Source organism: Dunckerocampus dactyliophorus, chromosome 2 (genome assembly GCF_027744805.1).
Source record: "Dunckerocampus dactyliophorus isolate RoL2022-P2 chromosome 2, RoL_Ddac_1.1, whole genome shotgun sequence".
Classification (NCBI taxonomy): domain Eukaryota; kingdom Metazoa; phylum Chordata; class Actinopteri; order Syngnathiformes; family Syngnathidae; genus Dunckerocampus; species Dunckerocampus dactyliophorus.
The window spans coordinates 5,918,205-5,945,448 of NC_072820.1; the positions used below are offsets into that span (position 1 = coordinate 5,918,205).

The following is a 27,244-nucleotide window of genomic DNA, read 5'->3' on the forward strand; positions in this document are numbered from 1 at the left end:
ATAAAGGAGGATAGTTTCCACTTGTGGCCACCAGGTGTCGCTACTGCCGTGCCAAAAAAACTAAAATGTCTCGTGCGGTAAGGAAAAACACGTCTTAGAGTACATCAGAGATAATTAATAATTAATGTACAGTTTATATATATATATATATATATATATATATATATATATTTTTTTTTTTTTTTTAACCGGAAAATGTGCAATAATTTCATTTTTTGCGTTAGATATTTTTGTAGTTGAATTTTCATAGCTGTTTTTATTCTTACTTTATTCTTACTTTATTCTTCCGTTTTATTTATACCTTTTTTTTAAAAAACTTTTTAACTACTACTGTCTTGTATAGTGCATACGGTGTTGCTGCTATTGCAATTATAATTTCCATGAGGGCACATGCCCAAGGGATCAATAAAATTCAATCTAATCTCATCTCATCTCATCTCATATAGTATAATATAATCAATCATTTAAAATGTATGAGGCTTTCAGACTGGTATTCATTGACTCAAATAGGTATGATTGTGGCTGTAGATTGGACTGCATTGCAGCTGGGATAGGCTCCAGCTCACCCGTGACCCTAGTGAGGATAAGCGGTATAGAAAACAGATGGATAGATGGATGGATGGATGGATAATAATAATAATACATGATCAAAATAATGAAAAGACAATCACATAATTAAATAAATGAATGAATTCTCAATCCAAAACAAGTAATAGTGTTTTTGTAGAAACATAAATCTCAATACAACTCTTAAATGGGGTCCAGCTATATTGTGGAAAGGTTCCTAATTGTGTGACCCAAAATGTATTTTGGGCGTTGTCTTCCAACTTTATCTTTTAATTTCTCACTTCAGAATAGATAGAAAAGGTCGCCACATTTGCCACTAAGTGTAATACAATTCAATAAGAAAACAGCCTGAAATCCATCCATCTATTTTCTATACCACTTTTCTTCATTAAGTAAGTTGGAGCCTATCCCAACTGACTTAGGGTTGGAGGCGGGGTGCACGACGCACTGCTCGTCAGGCAATAATACACAAAACGACTAACATTAGGACCACTTTTCAGCATAACATAGTAATAGTGCAGTGAATTATGATGTGTTGAACTGCGGGTGAAAGTGCATGAAGACAGGCTGCACACGCTACTCTCACTGATACTATTTTTTTGCCAAACTGGTTCAAAGTTCACTGTGAGAGGACGGACAGACAATCAGACTGCCCTGCTGCTACTGCTGCCAGGGCTTTAATGGCACTGACCGTCATGGTTGAGCAACCACGAGGCATCTCTGGTGGCTTCAGATCCGCACGTAGGCCTGCCTCGGCCTCTCAGCCTATATTTACATGTGAGCAAAGTGCTGTAATCTGGGCAGCCACTGTGTATAGATGTACTCAAGATTGCCTTTTCTGTGTGTTTTCTCTACAGACACAGCACACGTTTAACAGTAAACATGCTTGTGCAATGTGGGGGACCTGGTGGACTTGCATGCATGCGCTTTTTGTTTAAGTTATTTGCATATGATTTTACACAAAATAAAAAGAAATAAGCAGATATTGTGTGGTTAATGGGTCTACACGGGCCTGCACGCAGCGACATAAAAACAGGGTCCTGTCTGACAGACATTGCACTTTCAGGAGGCCCAGTCACAACATGATCATATCTGCATCCTCCATCGGTCAGCAACGTGCAGCCAGGGCCACGTTTGAGGGAAGCCGTGACGATGCAGAAGGCAGCGTCTGAGGGTGCGGAGCAGCTGTTAATTCCAGTCAGGGTGGAGGGGGAAATTTGGCTGCCTTATCGCTCCTATAAAAGAGAGCAGGCCAGTGGGCACGCAGGAAGCTGGGTTAATTCAGTGCACAGTTTGATCCTTACTGGAATTCATAAGAGAACAACAATTGACTAATCTCATTCCTTACATCACCACTGTGAGAATTTGTGTCAATGATGACAAAAAGGAGTTTTCAGCCATGTCGGTGGCTGGTGTTTTTCCTATAGAATGTTGTTTTGGAATTTTCGTGTACAACAATGCAAGGGCTGGGAACCAAAGCAAGGTTTTACTGTAAAACACAATCATATCTTAAATCACATCAATCACGCTACATGTTGTTTGACGCCTCAGATCTTATCATCAACCAACATTTTGGATTTAAGAAACAGTATGGTGTTTACAAGATACAGTATATGGAAGAACAGGAATGCTGAGAACCTCATATCATTTTTCCTAATTTCATGCATTTTGATTATTTAATTGCTTAGTCTATATCCTGTATTTATTGTGAAACAATATATAGTTTTTTTTTTTAAATAATAGGTTTTTTCCCCTGTATTTTATGGTTGTTCATTTATTTTTATTTTCTATTAATTTAATTATAGTTTTAATTAATTATTTTATTTTGATTTAATTTAATTTGGATTTTTGTCTTTTTTTTTTTCTTCTTTTATTTTTTTTGTCCTTTTTATCACTGAATAAGCTAGCTAAACTAAACTGCCATGACTTCTCAGGGACACCGGTCGCCTCATTACAAGCCCATGTACCTACCATCACTCGTGCTATTTTGATGTAAAATTGTTACATATTGTTGCTTTAAAGACAGCAGTAGAGACCAACAACAATCAGAAATACTGGAAACTCTCAGTATAATGCAGTGCACACATACATAGCACTGCCTTAATCCTCCTGGGCATGGAATTGACTAGAGCTGCACAGGTCGGCAGTCATACTCACTCCATCACCGAGTACTTCTTATCTTGTGTGTTTGGGGTCATTATTATGATGACCCAATCTCCCAAGGGTGAGGAATCATAACCTACTTCGTAATGTCGAAGTGAACCACATCTCCCCAGTGCCAGCAGCACTCATGCAGTCCCAGATCTTGATGCTATCACTACAATGCTTGACTGTACGCAAGGCACAATAATCTTGGTATGCACTTGTTTTGGAATTCCTGTTTTCTTCAATGAACCACTGCTACCTAGTACAGGCAGCACTCATGCAGCCATAGAACATGATGCTACCACCATCATGCTTGACTGCCGGCAAGACACAATTATCTTTGCACTCACTTGTGTTGGAAATCATGTTTCCATCAATGAACCATCGCTTCCTAGTACAATTAGCACTCATGCAGCCACAGAACACAATGCTACCACACCCATGCTTGACTGTAGGCAAGACACAATTATCTTGGTATTCACTTTGTATTGTATTGTATTGTATTGTATGTACTTTATTTATCCCACAGCGGGGAAATTTACTTGTTACTTGTTAGGACCTCAGACTTTTGTTGGAAATCATGTTTGCATCAATGAACCATAGCTTCTTAGTACAGGTGGCACTCATGCAGCCACAAACCACGACGATACCATCACCACACTTTACTTCAGGTAAGACACAATTTTCTTGGTATTCACTTGTGTTCGAAATATTGTAATGTTTCCGTCAATGAACCATAGCTTCCTAGTAAAGGTAGCACTCATGCAGCCCCAGACCACAATGCTACCATCGCCACGTTTGACTGTAGGCAAGACACAATTATCTTGGTACTCGCTTGTGTTTGAAATCCTGTTTGTGACAATGAACCATAGCTTCTTAGTACAATTAGCACTCATGCAGCCACAGAACATGACACTAGTACAACCATGCTTGACTGTAGGCAAGACACAATTATCTTGGTACTCACTTGTGTTGGAAATCATGTTTCCGTCAATGAACCATAGCTTCTTAGTACAGGCGGCACTCATGCACCCGCAAACCATGACGATACCATCACCACGTTTGACAGTAGGCAAGACACAATTATCTTGGTACTCGCTTGTGTTGCCAGCTGTTTACACAATAATGGCTGTGTGTTGAGTCATTTTCAGTGTGTAGTCTATACTGCTATACAAGCTGGACACTGACTACTCTAAAGTGTTTTATTTATATCGTATTGTCCATTGAGAAGATATACTGTGTTAAAAATGGATGCTGAAATGTGAGGGTTTTCAGTCATTTTCATGTGTTTTTAGTGAGGATACCACATGCAGCATTTTAGATGCAGCCTAATATTTGAGTCATTTTTGTTTACCTCACCAGTGAGATCTTTGCACATTGTGTAAACCTCCTCTGGGCTTTTTCTGGAGCACCATCTTCCCCTCCACCACAGCCTGTCACTGCAGTGCATGTTGAACATCTCCTCCCACGCGCTTGCTCTCTTTGACACACCGGAGAGCGAAAAGAGCTGCTCTTCCCTTTTCCCTTCCAGTCTCTGAGTCAAATGAGAATGAATAATGCTCTAGGTCAAATCAAAATATGCTTTAAATGACATATGGTTTAAACATGTAAATGATGAACAAATTGAGTTATTTGCTGAGAAAGGTTGCTGGAGGAATTATTTACCAAAGCCTACACTGATGTCTAGATGGGTTTATGAGCTCTAAAGCTGCTTTGCTTTCTGCCCTGCACTCACATTTGCTCATCTGCCATTTCACATTCTATTGTGTCGTGTGTGTGTGTGTGTGTGTGTGTGTTTGCAAGCAAGCCTTCTCATAACTGTGCAGATCCAAGTTGTGTTTGCGTTTCCCCTGAAAGATGACATCATGCGCTTGTGCGCTGCTGCCACAGGGATGTTCCCTTCTATGTCCGAACGATTCCTGAGCTGGCTGCACGATGGGTGAAAGGCCCGGAAGGTCACTCAGTGCGAATGTCAGGCTAGTGCCATGTCCTTAAATGCAGCATGAGAAATGGGATTTGACACACAGCAAGCGTTTGAGGGTCATCTTATCATTACATTATGTTAAAGCTTAAATAAATCGTGGTGTTCTAATGGTACAGTATCATATAAGATGTCTGTCACCGTCATTGTGTAACCCAGGTCGTCCCGATCTCCTGACTGTGTGGCCAACATGCTAACCACTCGGCCACCGTGCGGCCCGGTCCCGTAAGATAACACCTGCAAAAAGTGGGGATCGACTGTCCAGCATTTTTGAATCTTTGCATGAAAAGACCAAAAAACAAAACAATAGCTTGTCCATGACTCCCATCATGTTTGATAACCACATGACTGATGACATTTTCTGGGAAGCTCCCATCCTGTTATTGTCCTAATGCTGCATTTTACAGACTGTGACACACACAGACCACACACAGACAAGAAGCCTTGATGCCTCATCTGATCTTTTCCAGATTATCATTTCCCTCCAAGTGGAACACACTTCTATTTCAGCATGATTCCTTCCTCATGCATCTTAGGCCTTCTTCGGAACTCACACCGAGGCCTAATCTTCCATCGTTCCCTCGTATTTTTCCCTCCGACTGCTCAGTTGACTTCACTCCTGACTGTCACTCCAAATGGAAACAAATAGCAGCTGTGGAGTCGAAACTCCAGGAAGACATTTGTTTTCATAAAGTGGATATGGAGAGAGCAGGTTTGTTTTGCAGGAAGTGGTTCGCTTCCTCCCTGCCTTGGCCTCGGCTCGCTGGCCTTCTCAGGACCTGCTCGGTATAGCGGAGAGGGTGTGAGGAACCAGACAGTTCACAGACGCCGCTGCCAGAGTTGGATCAGTCAGCTGACGTCAACGGGGGACAAACCACATGACTGGTTTTATACAAACTCCCTGCCCAGTCCCAGGGAAGAGTGGACCACCTCCATGGAAAACGCTTGTGTTTGCTGTAAATAGACGCCTTCATTTTGCTGAATATACAGGAAAAGGATGATTCAAGTTTCATGTTAAGCATTTTTATTTTTAAAATTGTAAGCCATCTTTTTCTAATGCCTCAACAAAAACATGTAGTTTTATTTCACGTTCCAGCAAGCCATTTTACAGTATTACAGTATAACTTGCCAAGGACAATACCATAGCGGGCACCACACACACGACTACGCTTGGCGAAATCGCAACGCATATCAAACCATGCCCACGGGAGGCGACGAGCGTCTGTGACCAGCGACACCAGTGAGCAAATTGTACAAGTCTCCCACAGTTTTGATTGGCTGTCAGGTGTGGAGGGGACTTGGGGGTATCAAAGTAGTTCAGAGGAGGAAAAGCGGCCGGTTTTGTTTGAGTCTTCTTGCTAGTACCGGATCTTGCTAGTATTGAAGATAATCTTACATAAATGTCAGTGTAAAATGAATGTAAACTCAAAACCCGATATGTTTATGTTTCACCGGCGAGTTTCCATGTCGCTTTTTTCTTTATATATCTATATTCGCTTTTAGAAATGTCACAAAGTCTAACACGGCAAGTATAGCGTACTGATTAGCATCCTGTCCGCTCATTGGTTAATCAATGAAACTCCCGTTGATTGGTCCTCGTCTGGGCAACGGCGATGAAAACTTGACAATTTTCCAACTTTCTGGGATCGCGTCGCGAGCCAGTGTGTGCACGATGACACGCACGAACACAAGCTTTCACACGCACGAATTTCACGCCTCATCGCGCAGGTTCCATTGAAAATGAATGGAGTAGAGGCCATGTGGCCTTGCGTCTGTGGCGCCCATAACAGTGCACTTTGTTATACTTTAGAGTAGTCAGTGTACACTGAAAATTACTCATAGCCATTATTGTCTAAATAGGTGGCAACACAAGTGAGTAACACAATAATTGTGTCTTGCCTCCAGCCAAACATGGTGGTGGCAACGTCGAGGTCTGGCAGCACTCACTGGGGAGCTGCAGTTCACTGAAGGAAACATGCATTCCAACTTGTACTATTACATTCTGAAGCAAGAGAATGGGCAGTTTCCCAACTTGATAACAAATACAAACATAAATCCAAGATGTCTTGCTGATGAAGTGGCTGAGTATGTCTCTAGGCTGGAACCCAATTGTACACAAGCTGTACACTGACTTCTCTCAAGTACGTTGGTGTGAAAAAGTGTTTGCCCCCTTCCTGATGTCCTTCCTTTCAGATCATCAAACAAATTTAAATATTAGTCAATGACAACACAACTGAACGCAAAATGCAGTTTGTAAATGAAACTTTTTATTATCAAAGGAGAAGAAAATCCAAACCTACATGGCCCTGTGTGGAAAAAGTGATTGCCCCCTAAACCTAATAACTGGTTGGGTCACCCTTAGCAGCAACAACTGCAATCAAGCGTTTGTGATAACTTGCAATGCGTCTCTTACAGTGCTGGGGAGGAATTTTGGCCCACTCGTCTTTGCAGAATTGTTGTCATTCAGCAACATTGGATGGTTTTCCAGCATGAACCGTCTTTTTAAGGTCATGCCACAGCATCTCAATAGGATTCAGGTCAGGACTTTGACTAGGCCACTCCAAAGTCTTCATTTTGTTTTTCTTCAGCCATTCAGAGGTGGACTTGCTGGTGTGTTTTGGATCATTGTCCTGCTGCAGAACCCAAGTTGGTTTCAGCTTGAGGTCACTAACAAATGGCCGGACATTCTCCTTCAGGATTTTTTAGAGGACAGCAGAATTCATTGTTTCATTTATCACAGCAAGTCTTCCAGGTCCTGAAGCAGCAAAACAGCCCCAGACCATCACACTACCACCACCGTATTTTACTGTTGGTATGATGTTCTTTTTCTGAAATGCGGCGTTACTTTTACGCCAGATGTAATGGGACACAAACCTTCCGAGGAGTTCAACTTTTGTCTCGTCAGATCAGAGTATTTTCCCAAAGGTCTTGGGGATCATCAAGATGTTTTCTGGCAAAATTGAGACAAACTTAATGTTCTTATTGTTCACCAGTGGTTTTTATCTTGGAACTCTGCCATGCAGACCGTTTTTGCCCAGTGTCTTTCTTATGGTGGAGTCATGAACGCTGACCTTAACTGAGGCAAGTGAGGACTGCAGTTCTTTGAATGTTATTGTGGGGTCTTTGGTGACCTCTTGGGGTAATTTCGGTTGGCCGGCCACTACTGGGAAGGTTTGCCACTGTTCCATGTTTTTGTCATTTGTGGATAATGGCTCTCACTGTGGTTGGCCGGAGTCCCAAAGTTTTAGAAATGGCTATTTAACCTTTTCCACACTGATAGATCTCAATTAAAACTCCATTCTGTGTTCAGTTGTTACATTTTTAAATGTACTATACGCTATATCAAGGGTGACCAACAGTGTTTGTGTGAGAGCTACTTTTACAAAATGAAAATGGCCAACAGCTACACATTCTTGCAACATTTATTTTCACAGCTTATTTCAAACCAAACAAAGCGAAGATGCTTGTTTTACCAGAACATTCACAAAATGTTGGTGTCCACAACTCACATTTTGTATTCCAGAATGTATTTCTCTCTCGTGTTCTCACATTATTAACTGAAAACCTGAAAGAAAAGCAGGCTTACAGGCGCCTCATGTGGTTGTTGGGGGGGTCTCCCATGCACATTGGTGGCTCCTGGGCTATATGATATGAAGGTGAGCTGTAAAATTCAACAAATCCAACCAGTTTTTGGGCTGTCCGCCTTAGACCTCCGACTGCCACACACACATGGGCTCTACATTAGCCACGGCCCGACGTATGATCACATCGCGAGCCTCGATAACTCACCACACCCTGCCAAGTGCCCGCCACCAAAAAAGGTTTTTCAACGCGCCAGCTGGCCGAGACATTTTTTGTGGCTTGTTTTGCAGGGTGCAAAACCAATGTCACCCTCACAACGACAGGTAAGTCCCACACGAAAATAGAATCAGAATAAATAAATAAATGAATACGGACCAGTGCAATAATTCATTATAAGGTGATAAATCTAGTCTTGTGTGTGTTTTTAACGCTCCCCCTCTGTTGTGTTGAAACGCCACATGGCATGGTTCAGGAATGATCTGCTCAGTCTTCCAGTGGAGCAGGACAGTGATAGTAATCTGCCACCGAAACTACTCTTCTATATTTGGTACCATGCTGATACTATGTGGGAATGCATAAAGGTAAGATCGGGTCTGGAACCAATTAACCTCGAGAAACGAGGGATTATTGTACTCACTTTTGTAGGATATTGCATGCAGTGTATGGTCAGCATGAAATAATAAATAGGCTCCTAGTGGCTGTGAGCTGTTCAGGGACATCAGAGCAATCTGATTGGGTGCTTAGGTGTTCTTTTCTCTATTTGCTCTCGTCTTTAGGGAAATATATTTTACTTATTTTAATTGGAATTGGAAGTCCATATAGTCATTACCGCAATATTAATGCTCCTATTGTGCACAATAAAAACGACCAAATGAAAAACATACAGTAAGAAAACTATTCTTTTCAACCAAATAACCGTTCACTGTACCACAATAAAACGTATGACGCACACCAGCATTAGTGTGAAAGCCTACCTCTCATCGCACAATAAGCAGTTGAGATGATGGCAAGCTTTTCCTTTTGTGTTTTGTTGACTTTCCTTGGAACGTAAAGCCGTTTGACGTCATCTCTGCTTTCATGCTAATTTCGTTTTTCATGCCGCGCCTGTTGATCATGTATTTCAGGCGCTTATCAGTTTGAGTCAAGGTGCTGGCGGCCATGGGAGAGTGAATGCCCTGAGGGCTGAGCACATAGCTTCACTATCTTGTCTGCCCTTCCTGTTTACATTGATGACTCTGAGGCCAGCGGTTCTGCTGAACCCATAAGGAAGACTTGCCAGGAGTAGAGGTGATGAACGCCCGTCTCCTAAATTTATCCTGCTTCAACCATGGACGCACTAAATGACAACCTTTTATGAAGTTTCCTAAAGTTATATGCAGCATCATGTGATTCAGAGGAAAGGCACAATTTTTGCATCAGAAATAAAAACATTATTTCTTGGACTAACAATCAACAATGGGCCTACCAACCTGCTAACCTTGACCTTGGATATTTTTATACTGTAAATAGTTTATGCATTTTTTACAAAGGCTAAAAACACAATACCTAATTAAACATGATGTTATTATTAGTTATTAACATCAACATTTCAGCCTTTCTCTCTTATATTATGCCTTTTTCTCAATTGATTGTCATTTTTTAGTTGCTTTTTTTGTTTCGTTTTATTTCGTTTTATTCTCCCATAACAAACAAGCCACAGGCCACAAATGGCCCCTGGGCCGCACTTTGTGCACCCCCGCTTTTTTAGGGTTGACTGTGTGTCGTGATGTCAACTCTGTGGCTTAGCTGGCTTACTTTAGCTTCCTTCGGAGCCAGTGAACAGTGGTAATTAAAGAGAGACGGGGAGCGCTGTTGCAGCTGGAACTAATCAATGTGTTGTTTTTTTTATTGCAAATGTTGATCTGAAATCTATGCAGACCTGTTTCCGCCACCGAAAGAAAAAAATGCCCCTGTGGTAAGTCATAATTATGAAATAAAAAGTCGAAAAAATGAGATAATTAGTCATAATTATGAGATGAAAAGATAAAAAGTCAAAATTATGAGATAAAAAGTCAAAATTACAAGGTAAACAGTCATAATTATGAGACAAAAAGTTGAAATTATGACATCAAACTGCGCATGTGCGGCCTTCTTCACTGGAGCCTTCGTCACATAACACGGCACAGTTTGCGCCGTTTGCATCTCATAATTATAACTTTCTATTTCATAATTTTTAAAGAACAGACTGTAGTTTGCACAGAAGTCCAATAACATTACACCACCCGTTTCATGATCAAATACAGGGCAGAGAAACCTGAGATGAGGCTGCGGAGAATCTCTCCTCTCCTCTGAAGTGTGCAGCCAAGCTTACTGTCTGAGTGCACTGCGCTGAGTGCACTGGATGACGGATGGTGCATGCCCCTTGCCATGACTTTCTACACCTTGTGTGACATCATTATTCTTGTTAATCGGACAATAAAATACAGAGAAAAACACAGAAAAACTTTCATCCTGAAAGTGTGGATGCGTGCGTGAGCTGAACAGTCCTTCCATAGAGAGGAAAAGCCTTTTTTTGGCAGCAGAGCAGCTGTTAACAAGTCAAATGCATGACAGATATTTTTTATGACCTGCTGAATGATTATATATCCAAGCTCACCAGAAGGTGATCAGACTTTGACAACAAAGTATCAAAGCTTTTCCCGGAGATGGATAGGGTGCTTGTACTTCACATACAGATAAAATATAAGACCATAAATGTTTTTCAGTTTATAAAATGAATAAATAAATGTGGCTAAGAAGTGTTAGATTTTTTTTTTTTAACAAAAGTAAATTATTCTCTTCTTTTTCTTGTTGTCATCTTCATGGACAACCTTTTTTTTAACATAAAAAAACTCCAAAGGAGTCAATGAGAACCCCACCGCACGTTACTGCTTACCAGAGACTGACTCAACAGCGCCTCCGCTGGTGGCTGCCCAGTACTGCACTCCATTTTACGTCAATTGATGCGCTCAGTTCTTTGGCCAACCCAAAAAGACTCCAAAGTCAGTCATTTCTGTAATACATGCCCATTTTAATAATCTGATAGAAAACATTTGTTGAGCACAATATATACCATTTGACCATAAGTATTGTGAGGAAGCTGAAAAGCTAGCTGTACAATGACCCGGCACCGTACACATTATACTACACTCCCATTCAAACAAAAACTCTTCCGCACCCCCGAAAAGAGGTGGATCCAAACGTTCCCCAAACCAAATCGTGCAGGAACTGCATAATGTTATGGTCTTAAAACAAAAATAGTTGAGCACAATAAAACAGAAACCACCAGACAAGTTCAGTCAAACTAATATTTGACACATGGTTGTGCGTATAAATAACAAATATACAGTGACGATTTTCCATCAATATCAATAGTATACTGTACAAGGAACATGATAATAAATACACTGTTACAAACAGCGGAAGGGTCAGCACTACAAGGCTGGGTGCAGCAAGTTTGTGCAATTATGTGACCGCTTACACACGCACGCACACACTCACACATAGGAGGTGGATCATGCCATGACATGATGCCAACTTTTACTGAAGGTTGCACTCAACAACGTGGTACCTTGAAGGTTGAGTTGGACAGATCAAGCAACCAGCTGCAGAACTGTCGTCAAAGTGCCGCAATAAAAACTACAAGATACAATTATTATGTCACTAACAGGTGTCTTTAGGTGTGCATATGTGTGTCTACAGTCGTTTAAAGTTTAGAATGAGTCACGCTGTAAAGTGAATTCACAGGACTGGAGGTGCTGCTTAACCACAGCAGGTGCAAGCGTGTGAGCTCATGGAAGGAAGCTGACATTAATTTGTTCCGAAGCGGAACCAAAGTTATGGGATCTTCTCCCAGAAATGATTCGAGAGGTTTAACTTAATTAGCTTGCGTGACGTCAGCCTTCAGCCAACATGAACACTTTTGCAGGAGGGCAGTGCTCTAATTACACGGTATTTGGATTTTTTAAATGTCAACAAATCGGAACCGACAAGTTACTTAAGTGGTGGTCATTTTTGGGGGGAAAATACAATATGATTTTGGTTTTCTCGTCTTTTGGCCACAAAGTGCAAACTGTGCCGGGAAGTCAAAGTGATTTTAGAGATGCAGCCACTGAAAGCTTCAGTGAGAACAAGCTATTGCCAGAACATTAGGAAGACGGTGTGAGACAAATGTGTCCTCTCTGTAGAAAACGTAACATTTTACAGCTACATGGATGTGTTCAATAAATTATATATACACTCACAAAAGGACATGGTTGTAAAAAAAAGAAAAGAAAAAGGCACACACACATTTTTAAGACGTGTTAGAAAAAAAAAAGGACTTGCTGACCAGTAGTTTTAACTGGACACTTAACCACGTGGCATCCAATCGAAACACAATAGAGTTTTTTTTAAAAAAAAAATATAACAAACGTCCTTAAGTGCAAGTTTGGAATTTTCACTTGTCCCAGTACACAAATGTCCACTTCCCCTTCTTTGCCAGTGACTTCCGAGTCTCTGCTGTCTGACAGAAATCGCCCACCGTCCAAAGCACACCGCCACAGGGTTTCCAAGCCTCTTTAGCAGGGGTGCCCCATTTTCAGAAAGGCCCTTTCAGCCAGGAAGCTCCAAAGAGCTCCATTGCAGGATTGCTCCACTGCAATTAAATGAAGCCAAAACAGCAAAACAGATGCTGCACTCTCATCCCTCACATCCAGCCCTCAGTCCAGCTATGTCTCCGCTGGGGAGACGTCACGTGTCGCCGTGTCGACCCCATCGTGATGTGAGGGATGGCCTTGGAGCGTCACGCCGTCGCACACCGCCGACTCCATCTCTGCGCTCTCGCTTTCCTGGTCATCCGGCGTCAGTTCAAACTGGAACTTGCTTGCCACGGGGGCCCCCTCCACCTCCCCGTGTGATCCGCCCTCTCTGTCACTAGAGTAGAAGGGAGGGGAGGGGCTCTGGGGGATCATGCCCTGGTACCAGTTCCTATTGTCCTCCAGCATATCCAGGATGTCCTGGGCATCCGGGTGGACCAGGTCGGCCCACGTCTCCCACAGAGGATGCACGATGTAGTCAATGAAGCCCACCTGAAAGGGAGAAAGGAAGGCGTCAATGAACATGACTCACCGGACTATTTCCAGTTTACCATGTGCGGCAACGCTACCTGCGTCCTCTCCACCGATGCTGTGTGTTTGTCACACATGGGGCTGATCTCCATACCCCGTTCCCTTTCCCGGTCTCCCTGGTGGAAGAACTCATCCATGATCCTGTCTGTCCACTGCTGGTACAGATCCAGAGGCTTGGTGGGATTGCTCAAATCAGCACAGTGGACCATGTTACGGAGAACCTGCAGGAAATGACAGTTAAGGATCTCTAGGTTCTGTGTTAGTCCCACTGGTGGCATCAGCCTGCTTCTTACCTGCATCCTGTCGGTGTAGTTGTCCAGCAGGAGGACTCCAGAGCTGGTCACCTTCTTGGTCTCCACCATCGTCTTCAGGTCTGCCAACAGGCTCATGTGTTTCGACATGTCAGTTGCCAGAACCTGAAAGCAAGAAAGACGCCCTTATGTTAGACATCATTTAGGAAAGACTAATTTAGGCCAGGGCAGGTGCCAAAATATGGCTGTGATTGCTGTGGCTGGCTGCCGGCCTGCGCTGGAACACCTCCACCCCCCTTCCCCCTCTCCTGGTGCAAAGTCTTTGAGTTCTTATGTTGTAAAGTGTGCTTATTGTGCCGATGTTGCGTAGGTTTACAATGTACTCCACCAAAGGAGCACAGTTTGGGATGTTTTTTTTTTCACCTCCCCTCTCCTCCTCCTGTTCTTCCCTTTCCTCTCTCCCTTTTATCACCCAGTCATCCTGTCCTGTCTACACCCCCCCGTCATATTGTACGGTATGTTGGAAATGTACGTATGGGTAATTGCACAATTTCGCTTGTACCTCTGTATAAGTGACGAGTAAAGGCCATTCTGATTCTGATATAGCCTCACCATGTCTATCACCATCCTCCTGAGAGTCTGCTTCTGTTTCTTGGTGAGGTTCTGGAAGATGTCGCAGTTCTCTTCCTGCAGCAGTTTGAAGCCCACGGCCAGGTGGTGGTTCTCGAGTACCGACTCGTCGTTGTACATCAGAGCCAGCTCGGAGTCTGCGGGAACAAGGATGGCAGGGAAATGAAATGGAGCTCAGGTAACTATGGTAACCATATAACGTCTCCCTAAACGCCCACACTGTTGTCTTTGGAGGCAGATCCCTACAACGCGTGCAAACGCTTTTACCTGCATCCAAGCAGATTAAAAACAGGACTTACTGGTGTTGATTAGAAACTGGTTGGACACTCCCGGGTGATCCACGTCATGAATTGCAGCTGCAAAAATAGCTGCCAAGACCTCCAGATCAGTGAAGACAGCCTGTGTTTGAACAGAAGGAGAGTAAAACTATGAAATTCATTTCGTGAACTGGCTGAGCAGGCTTGGCATTTGATTGAAGCCCATCCCTCTCTGTGTCAACTGTCTGGTATGTAGTTTCAGAATGGTTGACGTCATTGCCCATCAGCTCATTAAAACCCCAACAAAAGCTTTAAGAGGAAGCTGTAACATTTCATTTCAAAACTACATCTAATTATGACTGATTACAAGAAGGCGTGTTGGACTCCAAATATACTGCAGGCTTTATATTTACTGATAATAAGATAATTACATTGCATTTTCAAACTAAGGGTGTATTGGGTAAAACTATGGCACACTTACATCCAGTGCTGGAGTGGACAAGAGGATGTGAGTGGACTGGGCGACGTCTGCGGCGTGCAGGCTGTTGTGGTAGGCCACATCAGAGTGATAGTGGCTCTCCAAGGTCAGCATAAACGTCACAAAAGCGTCTGTTGGAATCTTGAATGTTCTCATCAGGTCTCGCTCCTGTTTCAACAACAACAAAAAAACTGTGGCGGTTAGATTTACTTGAGTGTGCACTGTTTATATAATCAGATATTATTTTTAATGTCATATTCCGTGACGTTTTGAGCATGGGATCTGCATGGGGGGCTGCAAGTGACCATTATTTTCTTAAATGAAAAACCTGAAGCTTGCTGTTTCAATTAATTGAGAAGTCGTTTAGGCCCTTCACTGACCAAATCAATATGAACCAAACACAGTTAGTGGTTTGGTCTGGAACGCGTCAGAAAACAGGCCAAAATGTCGATCACTGTTTTTCCAAAGTTAAAGCGTATGTGTGTGAATGTGTTGTTTTGTCTAAAACACAAAGATAATAGGTCTGCCTTCATGGTGGATGAAGGAAATAAAAAATATTCACATTTGAGAGGCTGAAATCAGAGGATATTTACATTTTTAAATAAAAAAATGAATACCAAAATAATTGTCGATTTATTTGGATAACCGATTGCAGCTCTGATGTCAACATCCCACAGCTGTCCGAGTAAACTGCACCTCTGCAAGTTGCAGCAAAGAAATCCACTCCATTTTGCTCCAGTTGCTTCAAGAATCAAATAATGGGCAAATATCAGTAACGCTGCAACAACTAGTCGATTCCTCAATGATTAAACAATTAAGATTAAGAAAAGACGCCCTTTTTAATACTTCAACTCGATGCTACTAAAATGACATTATTTTTCCTCAAGTTTATGCTCGTAAAATTGTGCTGTTTTTTTCTCGTTAGAATACAACTTTTTTCTCGTATTATTTTGACTTTATTCTCGTAAGATCACAGCTGTTATTTTCATTTCTGCTGTTTTTTTTTAAAAATTTTCCAACTATTTCAACTTTCTTCCTGTAATTTTTCTTCTCGTAATTATGACTTTGTTCTTCAATATTGTGACTTTATTCTCGCAACATTACAACTTTTCCGCAACCTAATTTGCCAAAAAGGACAACTTTATTCACTGTTTTGTTAGTTTTTCATAACATTACAACATAAAAAAATGTTTTTATTAATATTTAAACTTTGTGCTACTAAAATTACCTTGTTTTTTCTCAAGTTATTCTTGTAAAATTAAGACTTTTTCCAGTTACTTTTTTCTCTTAATATTTTGATTTTATTTTGCAAATTTTTCCATTTTTACTGCTGTTGTTTGGGGTTTTTTGAGGTTTTTCCTTCCTAATTTTATCATTAGAATGTGTTGTGTGCCGCACTTTAGACACACCCCTGGACTAACTGATTACTCCGTATAATCAAAACAAGAAGCTTCACATTAATCGACGAGAAAAATAATCGTCAGTTGCAGCCCTAAATATCAGTTCCACCCAATCAACAGAATTCATTCTCAATGATCCAACAATAAATTAAGTATCATGCATGCCCTTCTTTGGCCTCTGCCTCGCTCTCTCTGACTGTGTGTGTGAAAACGTCATGAGCTCCCTCCAACCTGAGGAAGAAGAGGAGGACAAAGCAGCAGGACACTGACCTGGAAGATGGCGTACATGATGCATGTGAGGGGCCGGTTGTGAGAGTGCTCTGCCACCTTGAAGATATTCAGTCCCCATTTATTGATGCCCTCCAGGTCCTGGTAAAGAGGACACCAAGTGCAGGAAAGACCGTAAGCATTTCAACCTATATGAGACCCATCTGGTAATATGTCAAGCTGTTACCTTCGACAGCAGTTCTTCCTGGTCTGTCTTGACTCCAAAGCGGCTGTTGGTGCTTCCAGAGACACAGGGCGTGTAGCTGCCCTTCCTCACCTGGCCGATTTGAGTCATCATTCCACCTTGCTGCTGTTGCTGCTGCTGGCCTTGCCTCCGCTTCCTTTCCCTTGACTTGGGAACAGGACATGGAAGCTCCAGCTCATTCTGTTTGTCTGTGGAGCAGAAAATGGACAAAAGTGATAGACAACATTGCTATTGCAGGCACAGTGAACACAGGCAGGTCATTGACCTCTCACACATATGTGGCAACACATTAAAGCAGCAGTGAGCTATTTAATTAGCAAGTAATCTCTCACTGAAATTATACGTCTTCTGACAGCAGTAAACCCCCCAAATTAAGTTTAAATTACATCTATTTCCAAACAGAGTGTGGTAAACACAAAAAGGGGTCGAGCGATTCTAATGAGACGTTAGGAAAGTCACAATATTCCAGCGGGCCTTGCCAGCCATGTTGTAATAACAATCCAAAGAATAGTGGAAAAAGTCGGCTCACTAAGATCGCTAAGTTGAACTGTTTAGAGAAGGGACTTGCTAACATGCGGGCGTGTTTTGTGCATGTGTGTGCTTGGCTGAAAGACACCTTCACATGCGGCATGCAGCTGACAGTGTCCCACCACATACAGTATACCCACATGGAGAGAGTACAGCACGGGGGAGGAAATATTCCCGTTCTACTTGACAGGTGCGAGGCAAGAATCCTCCCTTGGCTGCTCCATTGTTTCTATCGCCTCTACTGCTCTCCTTAATTCCCTTGGTCCTCTATTACACTTCATCTTTTCTTGTGTTTTAACTGAGGGAGGAAAGGCTATGGGGCAGCCAGGCTGGCTAGAGTGAGTGGCTAAACGCTGTTAGGCTTTTAAGAGACAAGGAAACACTGCTGTCCTCATGATAAATAATGCATGTGTCTATCTGAACCCAGTGGCACTGTGTGCACCCACACACACTCACACACGTTCCACAGCACAGCATGCTCACAAGCATTCTCCCTCTCTTGCACTCCTTGCCCCGATCTCCCTAGAGGGAAGTCTTCCCCAGTTGAGACCCCGCCCCTCGCCGTTCTCCCGCCATATCGCACTGCAGTTAGAGCAAGGGGACCCTGTCTCCTTCCTCCAGACCAGATCCGACTGGTTTGAAAGCAGTGGTGCACACCAGCTACGAGTTCCTTCGCTACTTGGCACATGCTGAGTGTAACCTTTACATGAGGCACTCCAAGGACATTGGTTCATTGAATTTGGACTGCGACATAAACACCACACGTGGCTAGTGTGGGTGTGTGTGTGTGTGTGTGTGTGATCAGATGCAGGTCCTCACCTAGGAAGGTGTTGGAGATGTACTCTGACACTTGGTTGCCTGAGCGACTCATCTCAGACAGGTGGCTTAGCTCCCGGTTCAGCATCCTTTTGAACTGGTTAGATAAAGACAAAGCATATATGGAGTTTAATAAACATATATTGTATGTACCTGGGTATTTTTAAAGTAATTATTTACTCTTTCCAAGCCGAGTACTGAAGCATTTCTTGTTTTTGTTTTTTTACTGGAGCATGCCCCAAGAGAATGTGATCTGTTTTCTTGATGCAGCATACTGGCTGTGTTTATGTCCTCAATATCCCTCACAGCCTGCTTCTCATTGTAACAAATAAAGAGCAGTGGCATGTTGATGCATTTTAACCATGGAAATAAAATGCGCTAGGCTTTCTAAGCAGAAGCATCCACTGAGCTGCAGCATGATGACAGAATCATGATAATTTCACTCGTTAAATACAAGAAGCAAATTGATTTGAAGCATTTTATCAGCATATCAGCATACACACACACACACACACACACATACATATTCCTGTTTCTGTCACTTAAGAGGACATCACAATAATGACATTCATTTGCTGGGGTCTTACCCAAACATCAACCATGACCGCCACTGTGACCTGTACCCGACCAAGACCAACAACACTATCTACATTTTTCAGATGTACTGTATTTCATGGGGACCCTATAGTGTGTAAAATAACACTAACACCTCGTGCACAATCATCTCCTCACAACATGAACAACATAAGAGCACACACACGATCCCATCCATGCCAATTGTACTCTGAGACACACCTTGATGTATCCCCATGACACAGAGAACAGGTAGTTGGCCTCAGGCATGGTGCTGAGCTGTGCTGAGCCCCTGGCGCTCCCCAGCAGAAGCCCTGTATGCTCCTCTCTGAGTGGACCCCCAAGGCTGAGCTCAGACCTACAGCCCGAGACCTCCCTGTGCACCCAAATCGCTCAGATTTCCAGTGCCGACGACGCCTGGTAAAGCCACCCCATCTGAGGTCTCTGAAGTGGGGCTGCGGCAGAGCTCCGCATCTTCCGTTAGATGCGTGTCCTCACATTGTCCGGTGTTTTCCCCAATCATGCGATGGCACGAGTGACGGAATCCCCGCACGATGCAATCAATCCATTTCCTTTTGTTTTCTGTTTCCTGCTGCCTCTACCCCTCTTTCTAAGCCTCTCTTGCCTCCAGCCACCATCTAGATGGGATCCAGTGACATAGAGGGGGGAAATCCAGCCTTCCTGCGCCCAGATTGTATGAGGCGGAGGAAGGGCAGGCTCCAAACAGAGAAGAGAGGCAGCAACAGAGAGAGAGAGAGCGATGTGGCGAGGGGGGGTGCAGGGGGAGGTGGGGGGATTGCGCTCTAGCTGAAGAGTCCCCTAAGGTGAACAGTGACTGGTGGATCTCACTCTCTTTCTTTGCTGAACAATCAGCCAAGAACAGCACTGCAGAAAACGTGAGTTTGGAGAAACCCCCCACCCCAAAAATCTCTATTTCTCTTCCCTGGCGTGGTCTGTCTCTCCCCCTCCATCTCTACTGCTCCCCCTCTTCTCAAATCGCTACCCTCGGCTCAGTAATGCAGAACAGATCTGATGCATACTGCGCAATGTGAGGTTTCAAAGCAGCAGAGTGTTTATCACACGGTAAGGAATTGCTGGGTATTAATTTACCACAGTGCGAGTCTTTGGGGAGCTGCTTGGCTCACAGTCAGCCAGGTGTACCGTTAAGTTTTAGCTTAAAGATGAGTGCGTCTCTCCTATTTAGGTTTAGTCTATAACACACTTGACAGTGTGTGTGCCGCCTCACTGCTGCATATTCCGCAGACAAGATGCAGAGATGATGAGACAAAACAGATGAGCTTTCAGACTGCAGCCCACCAGGGTACCACCAATTGCACGACAACCTGAACGCCATGGCAACAGAGTCCTGTGCTCCCCTCCCTGCTGTTCTCATGGTGGTCCCCATTCTAAAAAAACTGCATTGCATCACACACAGTCTCACACACACACAAACACACACACACACACACACAGTGATATAGTGCATCTCCGGCACGTACAGAGACAACTTTTTTTTGCTTTGCAATGCAGATAATCCATTAATAACGGGGGTGTCACGAGACACTCGATACATAAGATTGGGTTTACGAGAACGAGATGAGCTTTTAACTTTAATTTGAAAGGGTCCCTGACATGATCATCTTTGCCTAAATATGCTATATATTGTTTGTAATTATGTTCGACATTGTTCGATTTTTGAAAGCTAACGGTAAATTCGCAAAAAATTACATTTATAGTTGATGGCGCCAGCGATGACGAACTAGCTCTCGCAGTTTAGCCTCATTTCCGGAAGTGAACAAACATCGCCGTGTACAAGACCGAGGATGCTTACAGTGATTATAGCGAAGATTTAAGCGATGCGTCAATAGTTTTCAAGGAGGAAGGAACATTTGGAGATGAAATAGAGAACTTGCAGAACATGGACTTAAACCTTAAGACATGGAGATGAAGATGGTCGCCTTCTAAAACAGAATGGTAAGTGTAAATTACTCTGGAGTTGCTTATCCTTCAATTCTTCTTTTAAATCGGCGTCTTAATGAGCGTAAAGGGGTTTTTATAGCCTGTTTGATTATACTGCACATTGAGGATGAATCCCCGCCCCCCAAAGTATACATCTCGCTATGAAAAGATGTTTATATAACACGTATAATGCTGTGCAGCCTTGTCGCTATTGTGGAATAGTGTTTTTTAAGACATTATATAAACAAGACGTGCCGATTTTAAAGTAGTGGTCGTTCTTCTTTGTCTTGTTTTTTTCCTGCGTACCGGCGGAATAGCATCCTTTTTCAAAATGCGTTCATACCGTACTTTTAAGCCAAATTCTTCTTGTAACGGTGTTCCTTCGAAGCAGTCGTCAGTGAAATGACCACTGCAAAGAACAGAACTCGAAGTGGGTGTCCATCTGTCTCTTGTTCTCTGCACTTGCTTCGTCCATTGTTGTCTTAAACCTTCCTCTTTTGGAAAAGAAAACAAACTTACAGTATCTTACAGTATTATTTTGATGAAAAATCCACTGAACCAAGTCGGCAATCTACGAGAAGCATTTGTTTACTCTCCTTTAGTTTAGAGGTGTCACCCTGATAACGTCACTTCTGGAAATGAGGCTGAGCTGTGAGCTAGTTTGTCATGACTGGCGCCATGAAATATAAATGTAATTTTAGCGAATTTACCGTTCGCTTTATGTAGAGCATAATTACAAACAATTTATAACATATTTAAGCAAAGTTGATGAGTCATGTCAGGGACTTACAATGAAAAAACATAAAAAGTATAAGACAATATACAAATTTTACTACTTGTTTTGACTATGTTACACTCTTCTGCACTCTGTGTGTATGCCAGCAGCCATGCCCACCGAGACAAAGACACTGTATGGATGACAGAAGGGCTAATTAATTAATTAATTAATTATTAATTATTGTCCCAGGCGTAGTGTCTACGAGAAGTATTTTTCTGAATGAGAAACCACGTTTTAATCTCACAAGATCCTAATTAATCATATAATGTGCAATTATATATCACATATTGATTAGCCTATACATTTCCATCCTTAGTCCTTAAAATGTGATCTTTTATTTTCCCATTAAAGTGGATTTTTTCACTTCACAACAGCTGTCTAATTGCTGTCACGCAAGCGGCAAACATCTACTTTACTCTCAAACTTGGAAAAACACTTTCAAAGCCTTGGCTGGCTGCACTTATACCCAGACTGCCAGAGGCAGTCCATGAAAATCAAAGGAAAAAGTTGGAGCCTGGAATTGGGCGGCTTTATTCTATCTGAAAGGGCTTCTGAGTGATTCTTTAAAGCAGTGGGATGGTGTGAATTTAAGTGATCTCTAGGAAACCATTCAGGCGCTGAGCCACATGTCAGGCTGTATAGTTTAGCTAACAGTCAGCATACACAGCGGGGTGACATTACAGTCTGCTGAAGAGAGGAGGTTACTTAAAATGTGTACTCCCCACTGATCAATTAAAGATGTAACTATTTTAACAATAGTCATCCTAATTTAATTGACAACTGAATGATCAAAGATTAAATAAACGACGGCATTCCAAGTAAAAATCTGCACATCAAAGCACAATTCAGATCTCACCTTATTCCAACTAGTTAGCATCCCGAAATTTGTCCTCTCTGTTTCACAGCAACATAGTCCCATTGTCACGTGGCAAAATTCAAAGCAAGGCAAGAAAGAAATTTCAAACTAATGGGGGGAAATCTGTACAAAAGTTGAGTCTAATTACCGGTACTTTCTCTCTGACCTCTCTTCTTATAGGGATGCAGAGAGTACAGTGATAAGATGGCTTGACTGACTGGCCTACACTGTCTAACAGGAGGTAGATGGCTCCGCCCACCACCATGGGGCAAACGAAGTGTCTCCACCTACTTCCTCTTTTACTTCTTGGATGACTGAGATCATTTACTGATACATGCCCTCCTAACATGGCCCGAGGTTGCAAATATGTAGCATACCTGAGTACATTATTGGGAAGCCTTATAAAAAAAAGTTAATCACCCCTTGCTGACGTGCTCTTGGGGAAAATTCCATGCATGTGTCTCTTCAGCAATCAGTGTTTAAAAGTTGTCACAGGTCTTGCAGCATGCTTTCGCCTTGACTGACGGCATTGCAAAACCACAACTTTGCAATGTTACAAAGCCCAGGATGAGCAAATGAACCTCCGTCCCATTTATGTCTGTTTACTGTGTCAACACATATTGGATTTTGCCCAGTTTCCTGACCGGAGGCCGAGATTTCTTGGCAAGCACTCTGCAACCGTAAGAAAGAATGTCACAAGACAAAAAATAAGTTCAATGAGATGACTACTGCAGCATGTCTGATGTTCTGGTCACTCTTTCAGTCGCACAGAATCACAAGACTATAATTTCATGTCCATTCCCCCACCGCAACTACATCTGTTTTAATCATTTTGTCATTTTTTTCCCCTCTCGTCTGAAGACGGCAACACTTCAAAGACCAAGTGACCGCACGTGAATTAAAGTTTCCTACTCGCTCGTATGTCAACCCGCAGAGCGCGAAACTCCGCTCACTGACTTCAGATGGCAGTGTTTGTGTAAGGCCGTCACCAGCATCAGTGTGGAAGTGTGGCGAGGCTAATGATAGTGAGCGACAGGGAGGCAGTTCCCCATCCTGAGGTCACAACGACCAGGCTGGCGGTCAACTGGGTGTGTGGTCCCAGACCCCCCGGATACACCTGTGTCCTTGAATAGTGAAAGTAGAGACACCCTGGGTCTGATTCTGGGTTTAATTACATCTTCTCGCTTTGTATGTTGGAACCAATAAAAGATTTTTCCACAGTAGCACAGGAACCATCTTTAAAAACTAAAAATCATTCTCCAAAAAACATTGCAACACTGCTTAGTGATGTGGCTGGGTCATGTGGGACTCATGTTCCCAGCCTGCCTGACCAATTAGACATACTGCCGAGCGCCTGCAAAGCACGGGCTCTTTGTCTTCACAGTTCCAGTGACGTGGTTGTCTGTAAACCTTGGCCATCAAGTCAGAGCGCCATCCATTGTCGTCTGCTAACCAGGGAATGGAGCGGGGGCAGAGAGAGCAGAGGAAATACAGAGACAGGAAACCGGTGTCACGGTCACAGTCAGCAGCCCTTCTCAACGAACCATAGTGTATAGTCGGAAATGGTCAACATCACCCCGAATGTTTAGAATGTACTGTAATGCCGCCACACTGTCTCCTCTGTCTGTGTGGGGGCTGAGTAATAATTGCCAGTGTGGACTCGGTTTAGGTTTACAGAAATCAAATAAACACAGAGATCTGCATACATTAAATTAAAGGGAAGGGGGGACCACCAACATTGAATATGTGTAAGTACTTTTCAAGCTATACTGTACAGATAATTGAACTTTTTAACTGCTCATTGATGTGAAATAATCCCCACAGACTGAAGACAACTAATCCCTAACTTCACATCAGCCCCTAAAATAAGGTTTACCATTGTGATCTGGAGATATATGGTATGTTTTTTGCAAGGATGGCCTTGACATATCGTCATCTTTATAAAAAACTCATTTTATAAAAACTAATTAGCAAACATTGAGGTGCATGCCAATTGTGAACAACATGGACATAAGTGATGATGATAAGAGTCTGTGAGTATGCATCTGACTGTAGAATTCAATTTAAATTGAAGTCGCCAAACTGCCAAGACAATCGTGTAAACCAGTGGCCTTTTCCAGACCACTGGTAATAAGCAACAACAATGTGAGAATAAACCTTTCAGTTTGTGGTTTAAAAAAAGGCAGTTAGAAGGAATTGTGGATAAAATAGGGAAAATTTATCTAATTTGACATTCAGAGTTTCAGGCGTGGGCTGTTAATCTTAAACTAACCAACTGGTAAGTTGATTGTGGCCCTTAATGACGACATCATCAAAAAGTGGACTAATGTCACACTGACCTCAACACAACAACAGACTGGGTCACAATTGAGTTTGGTAAAAAAACAGGAAAAAGGAACTCAGACGTCACTTGTGCGACCAAAGGGAAACGGTTCTGCTACTGGTAAGTGCAAAAAAATTATGTAAGTTGTGCAAACATTGTGCAAATGTATTGACATTGTGCACATTACACAATGCTGCACAGAGTTTGGTTTGACATTGTGACACTGACGCGTACTTATTGATTAACTACAATTAAGAGACATGTTGCATGCTGAAATGTGTTCAGAGAAAATCTGGGATCTGTAGGACGACAATGGCATTGAATGCAGTCTGCATTATGATTAATGTGATAATGGCTCAACTTAAGACACGCAAACCACAACAGCATCGGTGATACACAGTTGGCAGCAACACTGACGTGTCTTGTTCTCGTCATTTCTTGACACTTGACTTGCACATTGATTGTTTGAAAAGAAACAACATCATCAGCAGAAAACATAAAAATTGTACCTTGTTGGATGCCATGTCACTGACAGAGCGGTAGGTCTGGATGGTCTCCAACTGGTCCAGACACCAGTCCAGCTCTTCCATGGTCTCCATAGCAAGTTTCTGGTAGGACTCATCTGCCAACAGACACATGGACACGTAGTCAGGCCCCAGAGGATCTAAATCCATGCTGGAGCCCCCTGGCACCATGCATTGAGGTCCAAGAGTCCCGGAATGGCTTGATCGTCTGGTGGACTGGCCCGCCGAACACCCAGGAGATGCAGAGGAAGATGGGGAGTTGTGCACACAGAGCTCCTTCATCTTGCTGCACTTCTGAAAGTTCAGGGTAGTCGAACTCTCAGACAAACTGAGGCTACAGTTACCATTTGCTGACTCTCTCTCTGTAGCCCCTTTCTCTCCATACCGCCTGCTTAGCCTCGCACTCGTAGGCTCTGCAAACCCCCTCCCACTCTGTCTCTTTCCCCCACCGGTTCTGAGGCTCTCAGTCACCTCACAGTGCCAGTCAACAAATAGAGTCGCATGCAAACCAGGCAGTTTGCTGCCTCCTGCTGTCCGTGTATCGTGCCCACCTCTACAACCCAGCCGGCCAATGTTAACACACACAAATGATTTGCACACACAGGTGCAGTGTTGGAATGCTTGAAGCAAAACCTGATGTTGTTGGCCTGCTTTAAGCAGAATGTATTGCACAAGTACTTCAAGTGGTTTGATGCACATTGTCACCGCTGAAAAGACAGCTGCTTCAACTTCAGACGTCTCCGTCATTTAAACTCAGATGAACTGCAGCAGGAACTCCCATCACACCACCCCGCTTCACAAAATACCTCTCTCCTCTTTGAACCTCACGGAGAAAGGGGGTGGAGGGGATTATATCAGACATCAATGCGTGTTTGCACAAGTAACACAAGACGCCAACTTTGACTCTCATGTTGGGGGAAGGCCAAACCAGGACCAAGCCATGTGCCAAAGAAACCAAAGCACTTCCTACTTGACCCTGAACTCACATAAAACATGGAGCGGAATTAATGAATGGCAAAGTGGCTGCAAAAGCACAATCAAAGGTGCCATTCATGTGGGAGGTGTCCAAATTTTAGAAGGAAAATACCGACGCATGAGAATGACTTAGATGATGATGTGCGAGGAAGCAAATTAAATAGCATGCACATATAAACCGAGGAGAATGTTGATTCAACAAATTTGCGCCAGGGAGCAGTTGACGCTGTACACATCTGGATCTCCCCACCTTCCTTTTTCCTTGAAAAAGACCCGTCGACCTCATAAGCGTCACACATGGAATAAATTTACTCCATCTGCTTAGCACAACAAGACAGTCAGCGTGCTGCTCCCCATTTTACGTCAATATGGTAGATCAAAGCACTTCAAAGCACTGACTGGTATACAGGCTCTCAACGGCTGCGTTGAACAAAAACCTTCAATGAAATCCCATTGCACACATGTGCTGCTGAAGAAACCTTCCACCATTGAAATGCATTGCAAAGGAGAGTTAATGGTTAGATTTGAGAAGTTTTAAAAACTCAGAGCTCTCGTTCTGAGGTCGCAACTATTTTTGCCTTACTTGAGCTCCGAGTGGGAGCGCCAGGTTACAACCTACTGGTCACCAAGCTTTGTGGCCCAAAACTATTCCCAAGAATCCCTGGCATCCGAGTCATACTTGTAAAAGCGTCAGGAGCAGAGAGCGGAAAAGTGCAGCATCAAAGCAATTTATGCACAAGGCAGTAAGCTGTTGAAACTCGGTATACATCAATGTGCGGCAGTCTTGGTCTGTCTGCTGCCAAGAAGGTGCGACCACATCCTGCTCCAGTTCCCTTCAGTTAGGGTATACAGAGACAGACCGTTAAACAAGGTAGTCAAGAAAAATGAAAGGCTTGGCTCATCCACGCTGCAAATAAGACTCAGGCGATTTTGAAAATGAGTCTAAAAACTGCGGAAGAAATAGTTGTTTATGTAATGACTGCAAAACGTTCACCCAGGTGAACCCAGAACCATGCAGAAGTT

At 43.0% G+C, this 27,244-nt stretch overlaps 1 protein-coding gene across 6 annotated transcripts in view; it reads right to left on the minus strand.

Annotated features, from left to right (window-relative positions):
- Positions 1-11,303: 11,303 nt before the first annotated feature.
- LOC129176155 (cAMP-specific 3',5'-cyclic phosphodiesterase 4B-like) overlaps positions 11,304-27,244 on the minus strand; it is a 61,489-nt gene continuing 45,548 nt past the window's right edge. For 5 of the 6 annotated variants that reach the window (XM_054766627.1, XM_054766626.1, XM_054766630.1 and 2 more), the window contains 10 exons: positions 25,232-25,344; positions 18,237-18,330; positions 16,872-17,077; positions 16,688-16,786; positions 15,021-15,185; positions 14,582-14,681; positions 14,265-14,419; positions 13,695-13,817; positions 13,440-13,622; positions 11,304-13,362 (listed from right to left, as the gene is read on the minus strand). In XM_054766627.1, the coding sequence (XP_054622602.1) occupies positions 13,003-13,362; positions 13,440-13,622; positions 13,695-13,817; positions 14,265-14,419; positions 14,582-14,681; positions 15,021-15,185; positions 16,688-16,786; positions 16,872-17,077; positions 18,237-18,330; positions 25,232-25,344 (1,598 nt within the window). In that variant the 3' untranslated portion in view covers positions 11,304-13,002. Of the gene's footprint in view, positions 13,363-13,439; positions 13,623-13,694; positions 13,818-14,264; positions 14,420-14,581; positions 14,682-15,020; positions 15,186-16,687; positions 16,787-16,871; positions 17,078-18,236; positions 18,331-25,231; positions 26,965-27,244 lie in introns of those variants that run through there. The other variant, XM_054766625.1, reaches the window with a different exon arrangement.